The 18,483-nt window shown below is 28.3% G+C and overlaps 2 protein-coding genes across 2 annotated transcripts; one reads left to right on the forward strand and one right to left on the reverse strand.

Annotated features, from left to right (window-relative positions):
• Window positions 1–502: 502 nt before the first annotated feature.
• Window positions 503–16,055, reverse strand: LOC130450910 (katanin p60 ATPase-containing subunit A-like 1). Its single transcript, XM_056789628.1, has 5 exons — window positions 15,763–16,055; window positions 15,503–15,705; window positions 14,659–15,062; window positions 14,013–14,191; window positions 503–6,350 (listed from the first exon to the last, which is right to left on the reverse strand). The coding sequence occupies exons 1-5, from the start codon at window positions 15,928–15,930 to the stop codon at window positions 5,769–5,771; spliced, it is 1,536 nt and encodes a 511-aa protein (XP_056645606.1). The 5' UTR covers window positions 15,931–16,055; the 3' UTR covers window positions 503–5,768.
• On the forward strand, window positions 16,056–18,196 carry LOC130450911 (protein jagunal). Its single transcript, XM_056789629.1, has 5 exons — window positions 16,056–16,435; window positions 16,540–16,788; window positions 16,892–17,033; window positions 17,084–17,308; window positions 17,401–18,196. The coding sequence occupies exons 2-5, from the start codon at window positions 16,697–16,699 to the stop codon at window positions 17,524–17,526; spliced, it is 585 nt and encodes a 194-aa protein (XP_056645607.1). The 5' UTR covers window positions 16,056–16,435; window positions 16,540–16,696; the 3' UTR covers window positions 17,527–18,196.
• The last annotated feature ends 287 nt before the right edge of the window (window positions 18,197–18,483 follow it).

An 18,483-nucleotide genomic window follows, 5' to 3' on the forward strand; every position in this document is an offset into this window, starting at 1 on the left:
AAATTGTTTTACTATATATATATATATATATATATATATATATATATATATATATATATATATATATATATGCATTTATTTTTATTAGAATTAGTTTTTTTATTGATACAATGAGCATCTTGAGCAATTTATTGTTAATTGATTTTTTCGTTATATATGCAGATTGATAATGGCCTTCATAAAATATGTTTTAAGCGAGTGAACATCTATTAGGATAAAATTTGCTGTCATTTTGTGAGATGTAATTGGATCGGTGAGTGATCTTTTAGTTTGACCAATGTATTTTTTGTTAGTTAAAAAAACTTATAAAATCGTTGATGTTTTGATATTATATTTATTACCATAATTTCAGTTCCAAATGATAAATATTCGAAAGTTAGAACTATATGTATATTAAAAGGAGTATCTTATGGTATTTTATAGCAACAATTCCACAACACTCACCTTTATATCTGAATGATTCAGAAACATGAATAATAAAAAATGAAACACAACCTAATAATAAATACATTTATTCAATCATATTTATTAAAATTTCATACTTTTTTTAGGTAAGAGTTATAACAGTTAAATATAAATACTATAAAACTTTGGTTAAATAATTGAATATTTTATTACATATTTAGAGTTTACTATTATTTAGCAACAAATTATTTTTAAAAATAAAATTGAATAATTACTTATGTCTTAAGAAAACAAAATAATTTACAATAAACTACAACCGAAATTCAAACAATTGAATGAAAACGAAAATAAATAATTATCAATTATGAAAGGAGTATGAAGCAACATGCAAAAATATATCTTGTAAACTAACTATGCCTATAAAACAGAATATTACTCCGATTTAGCATAAAAACATATAGTTTTTTACAAATTATACATTTTTTTCCTGTAACCAGCAGTAATTAATGAAAGGTCCTGGAGAAAAAATCTAATTTCACTTCTTGCTATTCTAAGTAGGAACGCCATTTTGTACTAAAATAACATTCTCACCTAGATGAGCTATTTTTTAGGTTAATTTGTCATATGGCAAAAATGACTTGAAATATTGTAGTTTTATTTGCTTAGAATTCGAAAAATTAAATTCACAATATGTCTTTTCTCCATGACTCATCATATGTGTTGTAATTGCTATTTGTAGTCAGTATATGAGAATATGTCAACAATAAATTGCAGCCATACAAATGTTTCTTACAAGATTAAAAGAGGAAACAAAAAATCAAGAGAATTGAATTAAAACAAACAGCTTAGTCTAGATTAATATTAAGTGGAAGAAAGCATTGTTTGCAGGATTTGAAGTTGAAAGTGAATTACTACGGCTAATTTTCTCTATTTCTGTGATTGAAATTACCACTTCACTACAATTACACTGTTTGAAGTATTTTTTGATAACTAAGTTACCATTCTCAAGACTGAGGATAAACAGTGTAATTGTGAGTGTTGGTGTAGTGGTGTTTAGTATTTCTTTGATTGATATAAAACAATAAAAATCAGGAGAAAAAATATATGTAGTTTATATAATTTATTTTTTTTTTAATAAAGAATTTATGAATTATATAAATTCAATAAACTAAAGTGATGATATTAGTAGTATCAGCATTAAAATAATATATGAAAATAATGAATATTGAGATATTTTTAACAAGCGCAACCTTCCAGTAGAATCGACAGTTCATAGTTTTCTCGAGGTTTGATAAAGTTAAAATAATAAAAGAAGTACAAATTTACTCTTAATAATTTTTTAATATTATAATCTAGAAACATAACACATTGTATAAATGTTAATAATTTAAGGACATCAAACGTGATGTTACTGAATAATTAATATATTATTCATAATCACCATTAATGTAATTGATTTTCATACAATAAAAGTAGTTTTACAATATTAAAAATTGAACAACAATAGAACTAAAGAACAAATAGCAAATGATTAAAATCTACTCAATCATGTGAGCTTTTAAATATGAATATTCCGTATATATTGGAAAAAATCGATTTTTATGCATATTTCCAAAGTTTAGACCCTTAAAAATATGTCCTTAAAGGGATTTTTAAAAATTTGCAATATTTTCGTAGATACAGTAGATTTTGCGACGTAGCGTCTAGGCCGGCCGAGTGGAACGAATTATTTTACTGGAATTGTTTCTCAAACTTCAAACGCTTTTATTTGAAACTACTTTTTTTAAAGTGATTGACATGATATCTCAAGTTCTACCCGACCGATTCCTTTGTCGACGCCATTTTATGAATTTTTTTTGGCTAAAATCAATGCGGTAGCGAGATCTTTACATATTAAGAATTTTTTAATTTTTTTGTTCCAGATCACTAAAAAGGCTGGCATCATGTCAACCAGAATGTACCGTTTTTTTGCAGCCCCCACTTAACCGGCCGGTAATTTATTAAGATTCTGATTTTTTTATATTATTAAGTCATTAAATACATTTTAAAAATGGATAGTTAATATGTTTTCCATTTTTTTACATTAGTTTCAAAAATACACCAGAATACCCCCTTAACATAAATATTGTTTTTTATTTCATATTTATGATAAACAGTAAAAATGCGTAATGTAAATCTTATATATGTTTTAAAATATTTAATACTCAATAGCCTCTCCAATGTCCAACTCAAGAGAACTATGTATTATCCATATTGTGTTAGTACAAAACTTTTTAGGTTTTTAGTAGTATTCTATGGTAAAAAAAATTAAAATTAAGAAAAAATGTTCTAAATTCTATCCAAACTTCTACATTATTTATTATATGATGCACTTATTTGAGCTTTTTTAAAGTATAAAATTATTTTATAATAGAACATAAAACAGTTATTACAATTAACAACCGGGAAAGCCAAGCATACTTTTCCATGCATTGAGAATAATAAAAAATCCTTAGAGGAATAAAAATTAGTAGATATATAATCAGAACAGTCCAATATAAAGTAGAAAAACGGCCAGAACCATGACGAGACATCGTTGCTACAGTACTGTGTGAAATCAGATTTGTTTCATTTTGTCTTTACCATTTCACTACTTCTAATTATTCAAAGTACAGCCGATTTTTCCTTGAGAAAAATTAGATAACTTCACCAGATTAAACTTAATTAAATTAAATGTGAATATTTAGAGCCCTTACCTAGTTAATTCAGCGCAAAAAAAAGATAATAATATATTTAAATTCTTTTAAAACTCGTATCACATACCATTTCTAAATAGTTATGAACAAAAAAATTAAGGATATACAGAATTTTAATCAAATTATTAAAACCAATTTTAATAATAAAAATAATATTGAGATGAAGAATAATTTTATGTTACATCTATAGTTATTCCCTCCCATTTAAAAGTTTGTTCTATAAATAATAGAAAGAAAAACAAAATAAAAAGTATGTAGGTATAAATATGTAAATTACTATAAATCAATTTAATATTATTGAGGCCCTTATATGTTAGTTTGATTTTTAATTGAATGTTATGTGTTTTGTCCTATACACCCAATTTCGATAGACCTCCTTTGTGTATAGGCATCTAAAATGAGTATAAGAATATTGATATTTTTAATTTCAAACTTTACAAAACTATTCTTCACTTTTTCACTTACTTGGATATTAGCTAGGTAACCTGAAGTCTTTGGTATTAAAATGGATAAAACATATAATTTACAAATCAAAAACAGTATTAGTTGGTAACTAGACAATAATCTAGAAATACATCAAAAATCTCAAAATTAAGCATGTAAATAAAGATATTTTGAACAATTGAAAATATTTCAAGAATAAACGAGAATAGAAAATAAAGTAAATTATTTTGGATAAAAATTGGTAAAAAGAGAAAGTAAAACTTGTGAGAATAACTAAGAGTCAACTCAGGACCAACAGTGATATTGTTAGTTTCCACGATGTTCTCGATGTTAAACATATTACCTTTTATTTCCCTTTTAATTATTTTATATTTTATTTTCAACTTTCATTTTCATCCGTGAAATTCCAAAGAGTAGGGCAGATTGAGATATTGGAATCGGATCACTTGCAAATGAACAAATAACCCCCCCACCCCTCTCTTGATAACTTGATAATGGCCTCAAAGTGGTGGGAGCTGAAACGTCGAGCATTATCAAAATTCCAACGCGGTTCAACCTAGGAGCCCAGTATTATATATACATATATATAATCAGTTGTAGATTTCAATAGGAATAGTAACCGGTCAATACATGTTCTGTTCAGTTTTCTTTTTTTTTTAAATAAAGTTGCATGTTTGCATGTTTTGGCTTCTTCAGCTATTTTTCTCCATTTTTTTCTGTCCGTAGTTTTACTCTATCATCCACGGACTACCATTTTGTTCAAATCATTTCTTACTTAAATTTCAACTTTCCCATTGGCTTTTTGGTCTTCCTCTGGGGCGGTTTCCTGAGGGTTTCCATTCTGTTATTCTTTCAACTTCACTATTATTTTTTTTATTATATATATATATATATATATATATATATATATATATATATATATATATAGTTTCTCCAATTTTTTAGACCTTTTGTTTCTGAATCGTCTTGATTTTAGGTCGCTTCTGATTGAAAATTAGTTTTTTTGACAGGTGAAAATTAAATCTTCTGGTATCTCGAATAAATGATTATTTAAAAAATCAACATTAAATTTTGTAAGTAGAAATAACCTATCAATTTGTCAACAAAAATTGCTGATCAATTATTAACTTAAATAACCGTTGGTAATGTGAAACGCTCCTTTTGACTTGTAGATTCTCATCATACCAGTAGTATGCAAAATTTTTTCAGTTTTCTACTAGAGACGTGGTCATTTTTTTCAAAACACCATGTATATATAAATTGGAACTAAGTCATTGCCAATTACTTTATGAACGTGATTGTTGTCGAATTGGGGCAACGAATTACCAAAGTGTAGTTTTTTCAATATATATTCAAAACTTTCTAATAACTATTTATATTTATTATCATTTTGAAGGTTGTTTATTGAATCCGATGAATTTAATATTTCATAGCAAATTTGTTACCGCGATTCTCGTTTAACTAATTTCATGATATATTTCATTGCAGTCACAATTCCACAATCACATTCATCAAATAGTTGGTTTGTAGTGTTCTTATAGTAGGGTTCATTATTTGGAAAAAAATTAATTTATTTTCAACTTAAAAATACCAAATGTATGAAAATGTCAAGGACATTAAGTAATGTTAAGTAGAAGACGATCAAAATAATTTGATAAAGACAGCAATAGGTCAAAACGTCAAAATTTTTAACGAAATTTCAAATGAAGATTTAAAATAATAATTGATCAACAAAACTATATGAAAAAAGTAAGAAACTGAATATATATATATATATATATATATATATATATATATATATATATATATATATATATCCAATTTTGAGTAACAAGTGTACTATCTATAATATATTAATATATTTCCGATCTTTCGAATACTTATGTATTTATCATCTGGGAATTAATTAGTTTAGTATTGGGGCGTGTTAACGAATTTTAATATCGTTTAACAAAAACATTGAATTTATACATTTATACGTTTCAAAAATCAATATTCAAAGTGACTCATGACATAAATATTAGAATTTTCAATATTTTAGAGATATTATACTTGGTGTTTAATTTTATTGCATTCCCACTAGCTAAACGCTCATAAGTTAGTTAAAAAAGACGTTATATATATGTTTAAAATAATCATTTCACTATTACATTCACATAAAACCCCAAAAAGTTAAAACCCCAATCATGACGATCCAAATTCATTCATCCATCTCTCATATTTATCTAAATCTTCTTTACTAACACTCTTATTATTTTTATCTAAAGCTTCTTCGAAGTCTTTCATTGTAACAGGCAAATCTAGTTCTTCTTTGGGCAACTGTTTTATTTGATCTGGCCTTAATCCACAAATTTTCCTTCTCATGGACATCATCGAAGCATCTCTACAGACATTGGTGATATCAGCTCCAGAAAAACCATCCAATCTTTTCGCGATAGTCGTCAAATTAATATCGGGGTCTAATTTGACCTCCCTTAAATTTATTTTTAGAAGAGCTTCTCTACCTTCCATAGTAGGGAGGGGGATATATATACGTTTTTCTAACCTGCGTCTTAACGCTTCGTCTATGTCCCAAGGAAAATTGGTCGCAGCCAGGACCATAACAACTTTTCCTGGCTCTTCATTGTTTGCAGTTATACCATCCATTTGAACTAACAGCTCAGATTTCACTCGTCTTGATGCTTCATGTTCTGATTCTGATCCTCTTCTTGAACATAACGAGTCGATTTCATCGATAAATATTGTACTTGGAGCATAGAACCTCGCCTATAAAAAAAATTGGATTAGAAATACGTATCACTGTTTTGTAGAATCCAAACTTGGAAAAAATTGAGAGAAAATTAGAATAGAGTTATGCCAAAATATTAATGTTGTCATATCATAGCAACATAGATTATACTAAAAATTTACAGAACAATAATGAGTTGGGAAGAAATGAAGGAAATGAGAACAGATACAAATTCAATGATAGAAATGAAAATAATGACAGATTTAATAATAGTATCAGTTTGTCTTTCTTAGCGTGTACAAGTCTGATAACGTATTTAATTATGTAAAGCGCTGCGTGAATATCGAGATAAAAATTGTTATCGTTTAATAAAAAGTGCCGGTAATTAGTCATTATAGTCCAGTCTGCCAGAATTTTTACCTTCGATTTCCATCAACCTGCATCATTTTAATGAAATTTTGACAGTATGTAGGGAATACCTTAAAAAGCAGAATTTAATTTACGCCGATGTGTGCTTTTGCACTAGGGGCGAGTTCAACCCCACCTAAGGATTAAAATTTTTATGTTGAAAATAGCAGCAGAAATTGAGGATCAAATTTTAATGTTCTTAGCATTTTTTTTTTGAAAAATAAATAGTTTTTTATTTATGCGCGATTGAATTTTTTTTTAAACAACCAAGTTTTCAATCGATTTTTCATGAATAACTCAAATATTTTTGATATTATAAAAAACAAAGAGATTGTTTTTTTACATTTGCTTTAGGCATGATACAAACCGAGTAATGATTTATTGAAGGTTGAATATTTCAATCGAGTGAAATTTTTTTAAATTCAACGTGGAGTAACGGAAAAACGGTCAACTTTTCGAGGTAATTGCATGTAATCTTTTCCAGAGTACTTTTAAAAAGCTTTTGAATGAGAGTAGAAGAACTCTCTAGCATAAAACTAAGAAATTTATGGTAATAAAATGGATTTATATTTTTTTGTAGAAAAAAAAAACTCAATTTCACTCTTAATAATAGTACCTAAATTATAATAAAAATATAATCCAGTGATGATTTACTTTATTTACGTACTAATAATGATTTTTTTTTAGTTTGAACGATTTAAAATGCATAATTTCGAAAAAAAAACTATGTTTAAAGTTGAAAAATCATTTTCAAAATAGTTTGCTTTATTTTAATTTTTTGTAACTTCTAAAATAACTGAGACTGACCTTACAAATCGTATCCTAACGTATGACTGATACCATTTTCACACCCTTTACACGTTGCCCTTTCAAAAATAGAAGGCTGAAGAAATTGGAAACGTTTATAAACTTATAGGTTATAAAATTTCCTATAAATCTACGTTTTGAGCGGTTAATTTGCTTGAAAATTTACCGAAGTATAGCCAAAAAACGAAATACACTTTTTGTTAAATTTTGGAGCAGGTAGATTTTTGAGTATGAGTGAAGTATCGGGAGATACACGAGACAAAAGTTCGTGTAACTGCCTCATCCGGTTTATTGGTAGTCAGTGTGTTTACATCATCGAAAAATAGAGCACGTGTTGAAACTTTTTTTCGAACCGACGTTATAAAAATCAATTTCGTCCGATTAATTAAAATTACTATATTTTACAGTTAAATTTAATTATACAACTTCATTGACAGGATCAAGCAAGCAGCAGCAATGAAATGTGTAGTATTTGTAATGAAGATATCAATGAAAGGTTTGTAAATATTGGCTCAAAAGGTAAAAATACTTAATTAGTATCTACTGGGAGAAGTGATTGATGATAAAACTATGAAACCTACTGATTGGGGATAGATTAAAAATTAAGGCCCATTGGAACCCATTAGAATGTAGAATAGCCCTGCATCACAGTAGCTTCTGCAAATGATATTTTGCAATTACAAAAAAGGATGTGGCGCATCATGTAGGTACCGTAAAGTTGGATTGTTCTCAACCTGCGATTATTGTGCTGGTCAAAATCGCCAGAATTGTGTCCCAATAATGGATCACGAAGAGGGAGAGAACGAAAATAGTGACGACGATGATTTTTACAAAAAGTCTATTAAAAATGTATTCATATTCTTCTCTGTTACATAAAATAATATAATAATATAAAATTAACAATCTAATTTTCCTTTTTTAATTTAACAAATTTCCAGTTTAATTAAAAATTTTTTTTCCCCATAAAAATAATTTGAGGTACGTATAACATTGTATAAATCTTGTGAATATTTTTTCAATTTTTGTTATAAGGGATAATTTATATGGGTTGAAAGTTTTAAATACATAATATTCAGGTTAAAAGAGATAAAAAATGTCATTTTAAAATAAATAAATTGAAAGATGGTATAAGTAAGCCTGTAAATATTTTTTCCATTTTTTCCGAAATAGGGGATGATTTATTAGGGTTGGAAATTATAAATACAAAGTATTAAAGTCAAAACAGATAAAAAATGTACATTTAAAATAAATAAATCATCAAAAAGAATTAATACGTCTATAAATTATTTTTCTTCAAATTCTCTCGACATAAGGGATGGTTTATAACGGTTGAACATTTGGGATACAAAATATTTGAGTTTAACACAAACAAAAAGAGTCAATTTAATATAATTAAGCTACCACAAAGTAATTAAATAATATTTTTATAATTTTACATTAACTGATGATGTGATTTATAAAAGATGTAATACATCAAGCAGGGTTGAAAAATTATAAATAATATATTGAAGCTTTTAACAATTTTTATTCAAACCTTGAAAGTATTTTTCTGCTCATTATATGCTTCTACTTACAGTTTTATTGATTTTTTACAATAAGGTGTAGTTTTCATCCCTGAGAGTAATAAGCACATACTAGCATAAGATAGATTTTGAAGATAAGGGTAAGTCAAGCTTAATTCCAAATTTTCATGCAAATCGATGCAGGTTCATGGAAATCGGAGGTAATATCTCATTTATAGCTTGATAGCCTGGACTATTAATAAAAAGTGAAATGATAATAAAAAAAAACATGTTCCCTTCGAGGAATCTTATCGGTTTCGATAACAATGGTAAACCAGTTCATCAGCAATTAAATGCTGTACAGTTTCATCCAGTTATAATTCCTCAACTCCCACAAATACGGATTTACCCATTTCAACAAAATCTTATGCAGAATTATCTACTCAATTACTCAATACCAATGATTTCAACTCATACATCAACGCTATTATCCTCAAGCGTACAGGAAATTTTTTCACGAAATCTATAGATCACTTGTCAATTTTATGAGGAAAAATAATATAGTACATCATACAGATCAACCCAACAAAAATAGAGCATACAGAGTATTCATAAAACATCTTCATCACAGTACAGATACACAAGACATTAAAAATGAGTTACAAACAAGTAGCCATATAGTTAGAAACATAATAAATGTAAAACACAGACAAAATAAAGATCCATTAAATATGTTTATTGTAGACCTGGAACCTACACAAAACAAGAAAAAAATATATAAAATAAAGGGACCACAGAACAGAATTATCGAAATCGATCTACCTCGAAAAGAAAATAACATGCTCAGTGTACACGATCCCAACTATATGGTCACACAAAATCTGTACCGATCATATCTTTGTGTAAAATGTGGGCGATCCCATGATATCAAAACTTGTAAGAAAAGCAAGGATATAATCCAGGATTCCCAAAACCTTTCACTACCAAATCAACAAAGTCGACAGATCAGCTATGCGCAAGCCGTAAGAAATAGGGGCATAATGAGAGCATCAGTATTATTTAATCAACTTATGCAACATAACAGTATGGTATTAAACATGTTAACAATGCTAAAATATAAATTGAAATGATGGCTGCGTTTTTAAGAAAACAATAATCACCCAGACAATACAGCTCAGGCGGGTACTACCGTTCTATTTATCAACAATCAACCACTATAAACTTCCAATATACGAAAAAAAATCATTTACAAGCAACCTCAATAAAAGTTAAAAGAATGCCTTACAAACTATTTCTGGTGTATATTGCCCTCCTCGACACAATCTAAAAAGAGAAGACTTTCAAAATTTCTTTCAAACACTGGGTTCAAAATTTATAGCAGGAGAAGACTACAATAATAAAAATACACTATGGGGATCCAGGATCACTACAACAAAAGATATAAAACTTTCTAATTTAATGCACGAAGAGAACTACTCTCAATGGATACCCCAACGCACTGGCCAAGTTATCCTAATAAACTACCAGACCTCCTAGACTTCTATGTAACGGTTAGTATATCATCAACCTACTCTAATAATGTCCCTAATTTGTCCTCCGATCACACGTCGGTAATAGTGATAGTCAGTGCCTCAGTTATGAACTATAAGAAACCTATTCAAGTATGCAACTCAAAGAAAAAATGGGAAATATATATATATATATATATATATATATATATATATATATGGTTATGTTATGGTGTGTTATCTCCATAACCAATCATTGGTAGAATGGTTATTTTGTGAATTTCTGTTAAATAAACCTATTTCTGATATTCAAACGACACTGATCACTACTGTCATGCAAGCAAAACAGGTTGCTATGGCTATAAATTTTAAATGAAAATAAACAAAACGTTTTTGTATTTTTTCAAATTCATAAAAAGATGAAAGCTGAAGTGGTTTTCACTTACTTTTTCAATATCAAGAGATAGATGGGAAATAAGAATTGAGTGTAAAGTAGCGATTTTGTGATATAAAATAATGTTTGTAATAAATTTGGAAACACTTTATTTCCGAAACACTTGAAGATGGGTTTAGAACATTGTACCTGAATTTCATCTAAAATTTTCTGAAGAATCCAAAAAATTAATAATATACAGGAGGTTGCATTTGAAATAAGAAAGTTTGTATTGGCTACTGTCACATAACGTACTCTGTATAATTATTTTTTTTGCAAAAATGCGTTTTTAGGTGTTCCACACTACATATAGAGGGTGTATCAGTCTTATGATAAACTATGCTATATGGGTTATATACAAAAATTGTTACTTCGAAAATTAATAGATATCTTCAAGGTCTATATTTTAAAATTAGCTCAAATTATATAGAATATTGTATAACTCCGTTAAAAACCACATATATGATTTTTTACATGAGAATTCCTCTATATTATACCGCATTCCTATTGCTTATATTTACTGTTTTTGTTACCCTATACAGGGTTGTTTAAGAGGTACTGTCACGTGTTTGTGAAAGTCGTAGGTAAATCAAATATTTATTTAACCTAACAGAATTTTAATGATTTTTTCTTTAGTACACAAGGTGGACTTTCGTACTTTCCATTTTCTTCTTTCTTCCAAATGGAGCATCCAATATTTTATAGGGCAAATAGAATATTCATTCCCTGTACCCAAAGTATATTGAAACTGAAAGTTATTTTGTAATATTTATTGTAAACCATAATTAATATTAATCTATTACATTTTCTCAGGATGAACGATCACGATCAAGTGATTCTTGATGAAGTTGAATATGATAGTTATGTATTTTATATTTTTTAAGAATTCATCGAAAGGTACCGTGACTAATGTGCTGCGGTTTCTCATACTTGCATGCAGATCCTCTGTAATAGTTAATACTTTTTTCATTTCTTTTTCGTGTTTTACCAGTGCATTTGAAATCATCCTTTATTTTTTCAAATGCTCTTTTGTTGAGAGTCTTGTGATCTGGAAATCTTTGAAGATAAACTTTAGATGTGATAAACAATTTTTATTACATTCACCCAACACCCAAATTTTGTCCACAATTGCTTGAGTAGAAAAATATACACTATTTATATTATCTTTTCTTTTACTGAAGAAAACTATAAAATGAAGAAGAGATTTACTTCTACTCTCAAAAAATAAAATATATCAACATAAATGACTGATGTTTATGTCAAATTCTGTCAACGCTAACTAAGAAATGTTATATTTATATAATCAATATTAATTATTATTATAAATATTACAAAATAACTCTGTTCTATTTGAAAGAAGAAAGAAAATGAAAAGAGGATGCTCTATTAAAGCTTCAAATTTTAATAAAAGTAGCATTCACAAAAAAGTGTAGTTATTCCTTATATAAGTGGTATTTTTCCTTTTTCGAAAACCTCTCAAACGTTCTTCTAGATGCGGCATGATTTTGGGCCAATGAAACCATTGGCATATGGACCCTCTGTAGAGATAAGGCAATGTTCGTTTTAAAATCTAGTCTAAAACACAAGGCCAGCAACTTCTATGTCCTTTGCTGTACCACGTTTTCCAAATGTTTTGAAAATATTACAAACAATGTTATATGTGATTTTACAAATTTTGCATTAATTAACACTTAATAGAGAACAAATTAATAAATTAAATGTTTCAATTCAATTTACACCAAATATCTACTTTTAAATGATCCTCTGATAGCACTAAAAAGTATAAACATTTTTGCTTTCAAAGAAAAGTGAAATTCCATTTTATACTTTACAATATGTATAGGAGTGATATGCCTTCACAATCAAGCCTTAGGTATTGACCAGACCACTATTTACAGCTTATAAAATTTGTTCCTTACACCAAAAATTTTCACCTCGTTAGTTTTTCTTTGTGTTATATATGTTATTTTTTATTCTATGAAGCTCACTACTATTTAATTTTCATTATTCGTGTTCAGTTCACAGGTAGTAGTAAACCCTAAAATTCCCCAATATTTCACTCTATTTTTGATATAGGTGTCTGTAAAGCCTTTTTCAATTTGGTTAAATTATTTTTCTTCTTTAGTTTTGAAATTTTTTCCATTTATTCAATGTTATTTTCATTTTGTTCTGTAAATTCTTGACATACATGTTCTCTTATTTTTATATTTAATTTTAATTCCTTCACCATTTATCAATCCCCCCAATATACCTAAATTCTATTCAATTCTTATGTACTAACACACTGTTTACACACTACCCTTACACCTACACTCATAATTACACTGTCTGATGCGCATTTCGATAACCAAGACATCGTCTTCAGAGACTGAAGGTAAACTGAACCTATTAACTTGATCTACCTATTTTATACAAAATTTTCTCACCAATCATCTTTCCGCGAAAAATAATTCCAGCGGAAAATTTCACAAAAGATGTATCTATAAAATTCACTGTAATAATTGTGACAGAAAGCATGTTGGACAGATTAAGAGATCTGTTAATGTCTAGTAGAAGACAAATAGTTTTGTAACTTACAGAGGACAACACAAGGAAGTGTTTTAAGAACGTTATTGTTTCTTTTAGCCATGGACAATATATCTAAAGAAGTGAACAATGTATGCCGACGACCTACTAATAATTACAAAACAACAGAAATAATGAAAATATCAAACACACCAGAGGAAATAAATATAAGAAATGTAAAAAACAGTTTTACCAGGCTAAAGTATCTATATCAACAAATTTAAGCAAAAAATAACAACATATAAAATGAAGATATTGAAAAAATAGTGAAGGTGAAGAGATTCAATAAAAAAGGAACAACATAATTAGATGCAAATTAAATGTAGTGAGTGCAGTGCAAAAAATCAAAGTTGAGATGGTTTGGACACATAGTGAGAATGAAGAAGGACAGAACAGTTAAGATGATATGGGAAACTGAAACAAACAAAAAGGAGACAGACGCAGACCCAAAAATAAATGGAATGGAGAAAAACTTACCATTTCAAACAACAGTCTCACCATCTTTTCAGATTCACCTCTATATTTTGAAGTTAACGTAGATGAGGAGACATTGAAAAAGGTTGTCCCACATTCTGTAGCTACTGCTTTTGCTAACATAGTTTTTCCTGTTCCTGGAGGTCCAACCATAAGTACACCTTTCCAAGGTCTTCTTATTCCTAAAATCAAATTTCATAATAAACTATTTGAAACTCGAGATGAAGTCTTATGTTTGAAAGACAAAAATTTAGATTATCAATTTATATCAGAATGATTATATAATTCCTAAAGTATAGAGGGTCTCAGATATAAGTAGCATATTATTATACAAGATAAATTGAAATTACTAAAGTACCATGTATACAAGGATTAATCAATAATATGTTATTTTATGTCACTTAGTTTTTCATTACAATTTGTATTGTTTATTGGCTATTAAAATCCATTTTATAGAAAAGGTGATTATAATTTTTTATTTTTCTAGAATTTGAATTACTAGTATAAATAACTATTTTAAACATTACTGTTTTTTTTGGGTAGGTATTAGTTCCATATTTCCATGTACTGACATTTTATCAAATAGAAGTATTATCAAGTATTTGTCATTGAGATTACTTTAAATGTAATTCAGAAAAAATTTAGGAACCTTTAAAAAAATCTGGCATCCACATAGGCCATACTACAGCTTCTTCAAGTAGCCTCTTTGCCTCATGAAGATCAGCAATGTCATCCCAATGTATATTTGGATTTTTCTGCACAATGTCCCTTTCTAAAGTATCAGCTAATTCTCTCTCCATACCATGACATTCAAACTTTTTCTCATCTGTTGGTTCATTTTTTTCATTATTTTCTGAGTCTTTATGATCTTTTTCTGGTTTATTATCTCCAATCCTTTCAGATCTTGATGATGTAGGTCTTTCCTCTTTTTTGATAGATTTGGAGTGTCTATTTATTTCAAGTTTTTTAGTAGTAGATGATCCTGCTCTAGATGCTGGGTACTTCTTGGCATCTGATCTTTTTGCTACTGCAATTCTTGATTTTGGACCATTGCTATTGAATAATATATATTAGAAACTGAAAATTCATAAAGATTTTCCAATTTTACATCTAGCTATAGACTGTGACAAAAAACATTTTTCTTGCGATAAATGTGACTTTAAAGATTCAATATAAATACAATTCTTCCAAAGCTTGAGTTTCAAATTCTATAACTTGAGCTGAAATATATGGGGGATTTCTTTATCATTTAAAATTCATTAGGTTTTATCAAGTTTCAACCATGTACCTGTAAATTTTTTGAAATAATGAATATCACTTTTAACATGCTAAACATCATGTAGCTATGAAGAAAACAAATCCAATATATTTTAAATGAAGAACGGGACACAAAATTTTAGACACATTTATTCATAAGAAAGTTATTTTGATACAGTCTGACATAATAGTATACATTTTTCAAATTTACATATTCAAAAATAAATATATGTTACCTGTGATCTACTGGTGTTGGAGGAGGCCAAATATCTGGATCATTTTGAGGAAATGCATCAGAATTTGTTATATCTGCTAAATTTGGTTCATCTCTTCTTCTAACACCAGTGGGAACTTCTACACTAGTTTCCAAACGAAGAGTTTGCAACATTGTCTTTAGAATTTTTACATGTTCATATTCAGAACTAACTTGTTTCTGTACCTATGGCAATTATATTATGTTCACTATTGTATATAGTGTTGAAAATATTAATGTTACCTGTTGCCATTTGGTTTTTCTAAGAGAATCTGATATAACTAGAATAAGTTTAGAAATCATTTGTAAGCATCCTTCATAGTAAACTTCTGCACTTTCATAATTTCCTAACATAGTCATTTCTCGAGCCAGCCTAACGTTATCAGATATTTCTTTAATACTTACTGCCATTCTGTAGGGAATTGTCTATATGATTAAAATAGTATTCGTGTTAAATCAGTTTTCTGTGTTTAGAAAAAAAAAATATTATATCCAATTTGCAAGAACCACTTTTTCTTCTCATAGTTTTTTGGTCTCCACCTTGACAGTATTTAGCCCGATTCGTTTTTAGCTTCTTATCGAAATACACTTTTAAAGAGCAGAATTACGATACATAAAAATTCCAAAACATAAATAAAAATCGGGCGTGTAGCCCTATGGTGTAGCCTGTGACCCCTCTTGGAGAATTCCAGTACTGTACCAAAAGGTGAACAATATAACATCAATGTTCTATTAGCAAATCACATGAATAAGTTAGATTAAAATTGTTGTTGTTTGATAAGAAAGAATCAAATTTTAATTTTTCTAATATTTGAGGTTTCATAAAGTGTTTATATGCTTGTATATATTGTCCTACAATTTAACAATGATGGTGGTAATAATGGCTGGGAGTAAAATTGATATGACCAAGTCAAATGTAAGTTAATCACTAGTTATAAGTTCATATCCTTTCGTTTCAATGTGTTGCAATTTCTCAAAAACTTTGAACTTTGTATAAATACAAAAATATATGATTTCCAGAATAATCACAAAGTATTCTGAGCTTTTGGCAACATTGGAACCTACTTGATTTAAACTTCAAGGTAAAGTCATCTTTGCCGTAATTGACGTTTGTAATTTTGTATCATCGTTTAACAAGTCTTGGAAGTTAGCAATATTTTGTAAAACATAAACGAAAATGGCTTCTAAAGGGTTATATTACACTCCTCCTGGTACAGACGGATCGGAACATGAACATAGACAACGAGTCGCTAGTCGCTATCAAACAAGGTAAAAATCATTAACCTTACAAATTACAATAAAATTGCCAACGATCTTGAGAATATGCCAAAATGTGAAACTATTCAAAAATATCAATTGTTGTTCTTTTTAGCGCTTTAAATAAGTCGAGACTGAAATGGTGCATCTTCTTCCATTATATACTATTCTTTGTGATGCTTGCTAAGCTCTCAGCTGATATACTGGATAAATTAGATATTTTCATTCTGGAAATTGAAGAACTTGATATTCCAAAGGTAAGGTGAATACTTTTAGTTAAACAGAAAGTTTATATTTATATTTACAGCCTCTACGCTGGGAATATCTATGGTGCATAAGCTTGTTGTTATCCTTCATGGCTTTAGAAGCCATTAAGAAGAATAAGATATCTTTAATAAGAAATTACATGGTTGGATTGGTTCTGTTTGGATTTCTGCCTCTAGTTTATGCTTTTTCTTATTATTTGCCCGATGTTTTAGTTTATATCTTGCATGAAGAAGAATATGAGATTGAGGAAATCCATATGTGGCGGGTATTTGAGTTTTTTAATATAAGTTGTAGAAATCAATATGTTGGTCCTATAAATTTCATTTATATTGTATGATAATTGGATACTTCTTTTAGGGCTATCCGTATGGTATGCTGTGGTATGCATTTATTCTGTTGGCAACACAAGTTCACATATTTTCCATGTTCTTCTCTTGGAATTTGTTCAAGGCTTGGAAACGCAAAGTTGACAGAACTGATTAAAGTATTGCTGATTTAAAAAACACATTGCTCATTGTTGATTAATTCAAATGTTTAAATTTTGTTTATTTAAATGTGTTTGGAATAATTGTTAAAGCATCATTAAATATGATAGCTTCTTTTACTTCCACAAGGCTGTTTTCACTAGTCATGAACATACTTTGATGCACAATTTTAACAAAACCTGTTGATATTTTTATATAAATCACTCCATAGTTATAATTCTAGATTAATGTAAGGTATGGAAGCGAATGGATTTGATTTTATAGAAAGCATACTAGCTCATACCTTAAACATGTTAAAATTATACATATCAAAATATAGTTGGTGATTTATATAAAATAATTTGCTCATACTGCTGTAAGTACTCCTGTCATATATTTTTTAAATTGGAGACTCAAGAAAGGAACAAATTGTGCATTGTACATAAAGCATCTATGACAAAACTCACCATACACATTGTACCTTTTCCACTTTTATACCTATTATTCAGGTAAATTCCTAAATAACTTGTTCATTTTGTCTTATATATTCCTTTGAATTGTTTATAGTAAATTATTCATTTGTTTTTCTATATAATAGATTAATTTTCAGTATGCAATATGGAATTGTGTACCTTAAATGAGAGACCATTTTTGAAGCTCTATTTCGATGAATAAAAGTTTATTTTATAGCCTTCACTTTTATTTAATACCACTCAAAGTGTCACATAACAAGACTGATTATTTTGCATTTGCAATGAAAGTAACTGTTAACCACAGACACAAAGGAAATTCCAGCTCAATTTGCTCCCAAGATAAAGAAATATGATATATTCTTATTTTATGATATTGAAGTTACTCTTTACTTGAAAATTTGTTCTTGTTTTCTGAAATATTTCACAATAAAATGGAAATTGATGCAAAGTTCAATATAAATTGCGCTGTGCAGTTAACTGATAAAAAGTGTACGTTCTATTAC

This window comes from Diorhabda sublineata, chromosome X, assembly GCF_026230105.1.
Source record: "Diorhabda sublineata isolate icDioSubl1.1 chromosome X, icDioSubl1.1, whole genome shotgun sequence".
NCBI classification, from domain to species: domain Eukaryota; kingdom Metazoa; phylum Arthropoda; class Insecta; order Coleoptera; family Chrysomelidae; genus Diorhabda; species Diorhabda sublineata.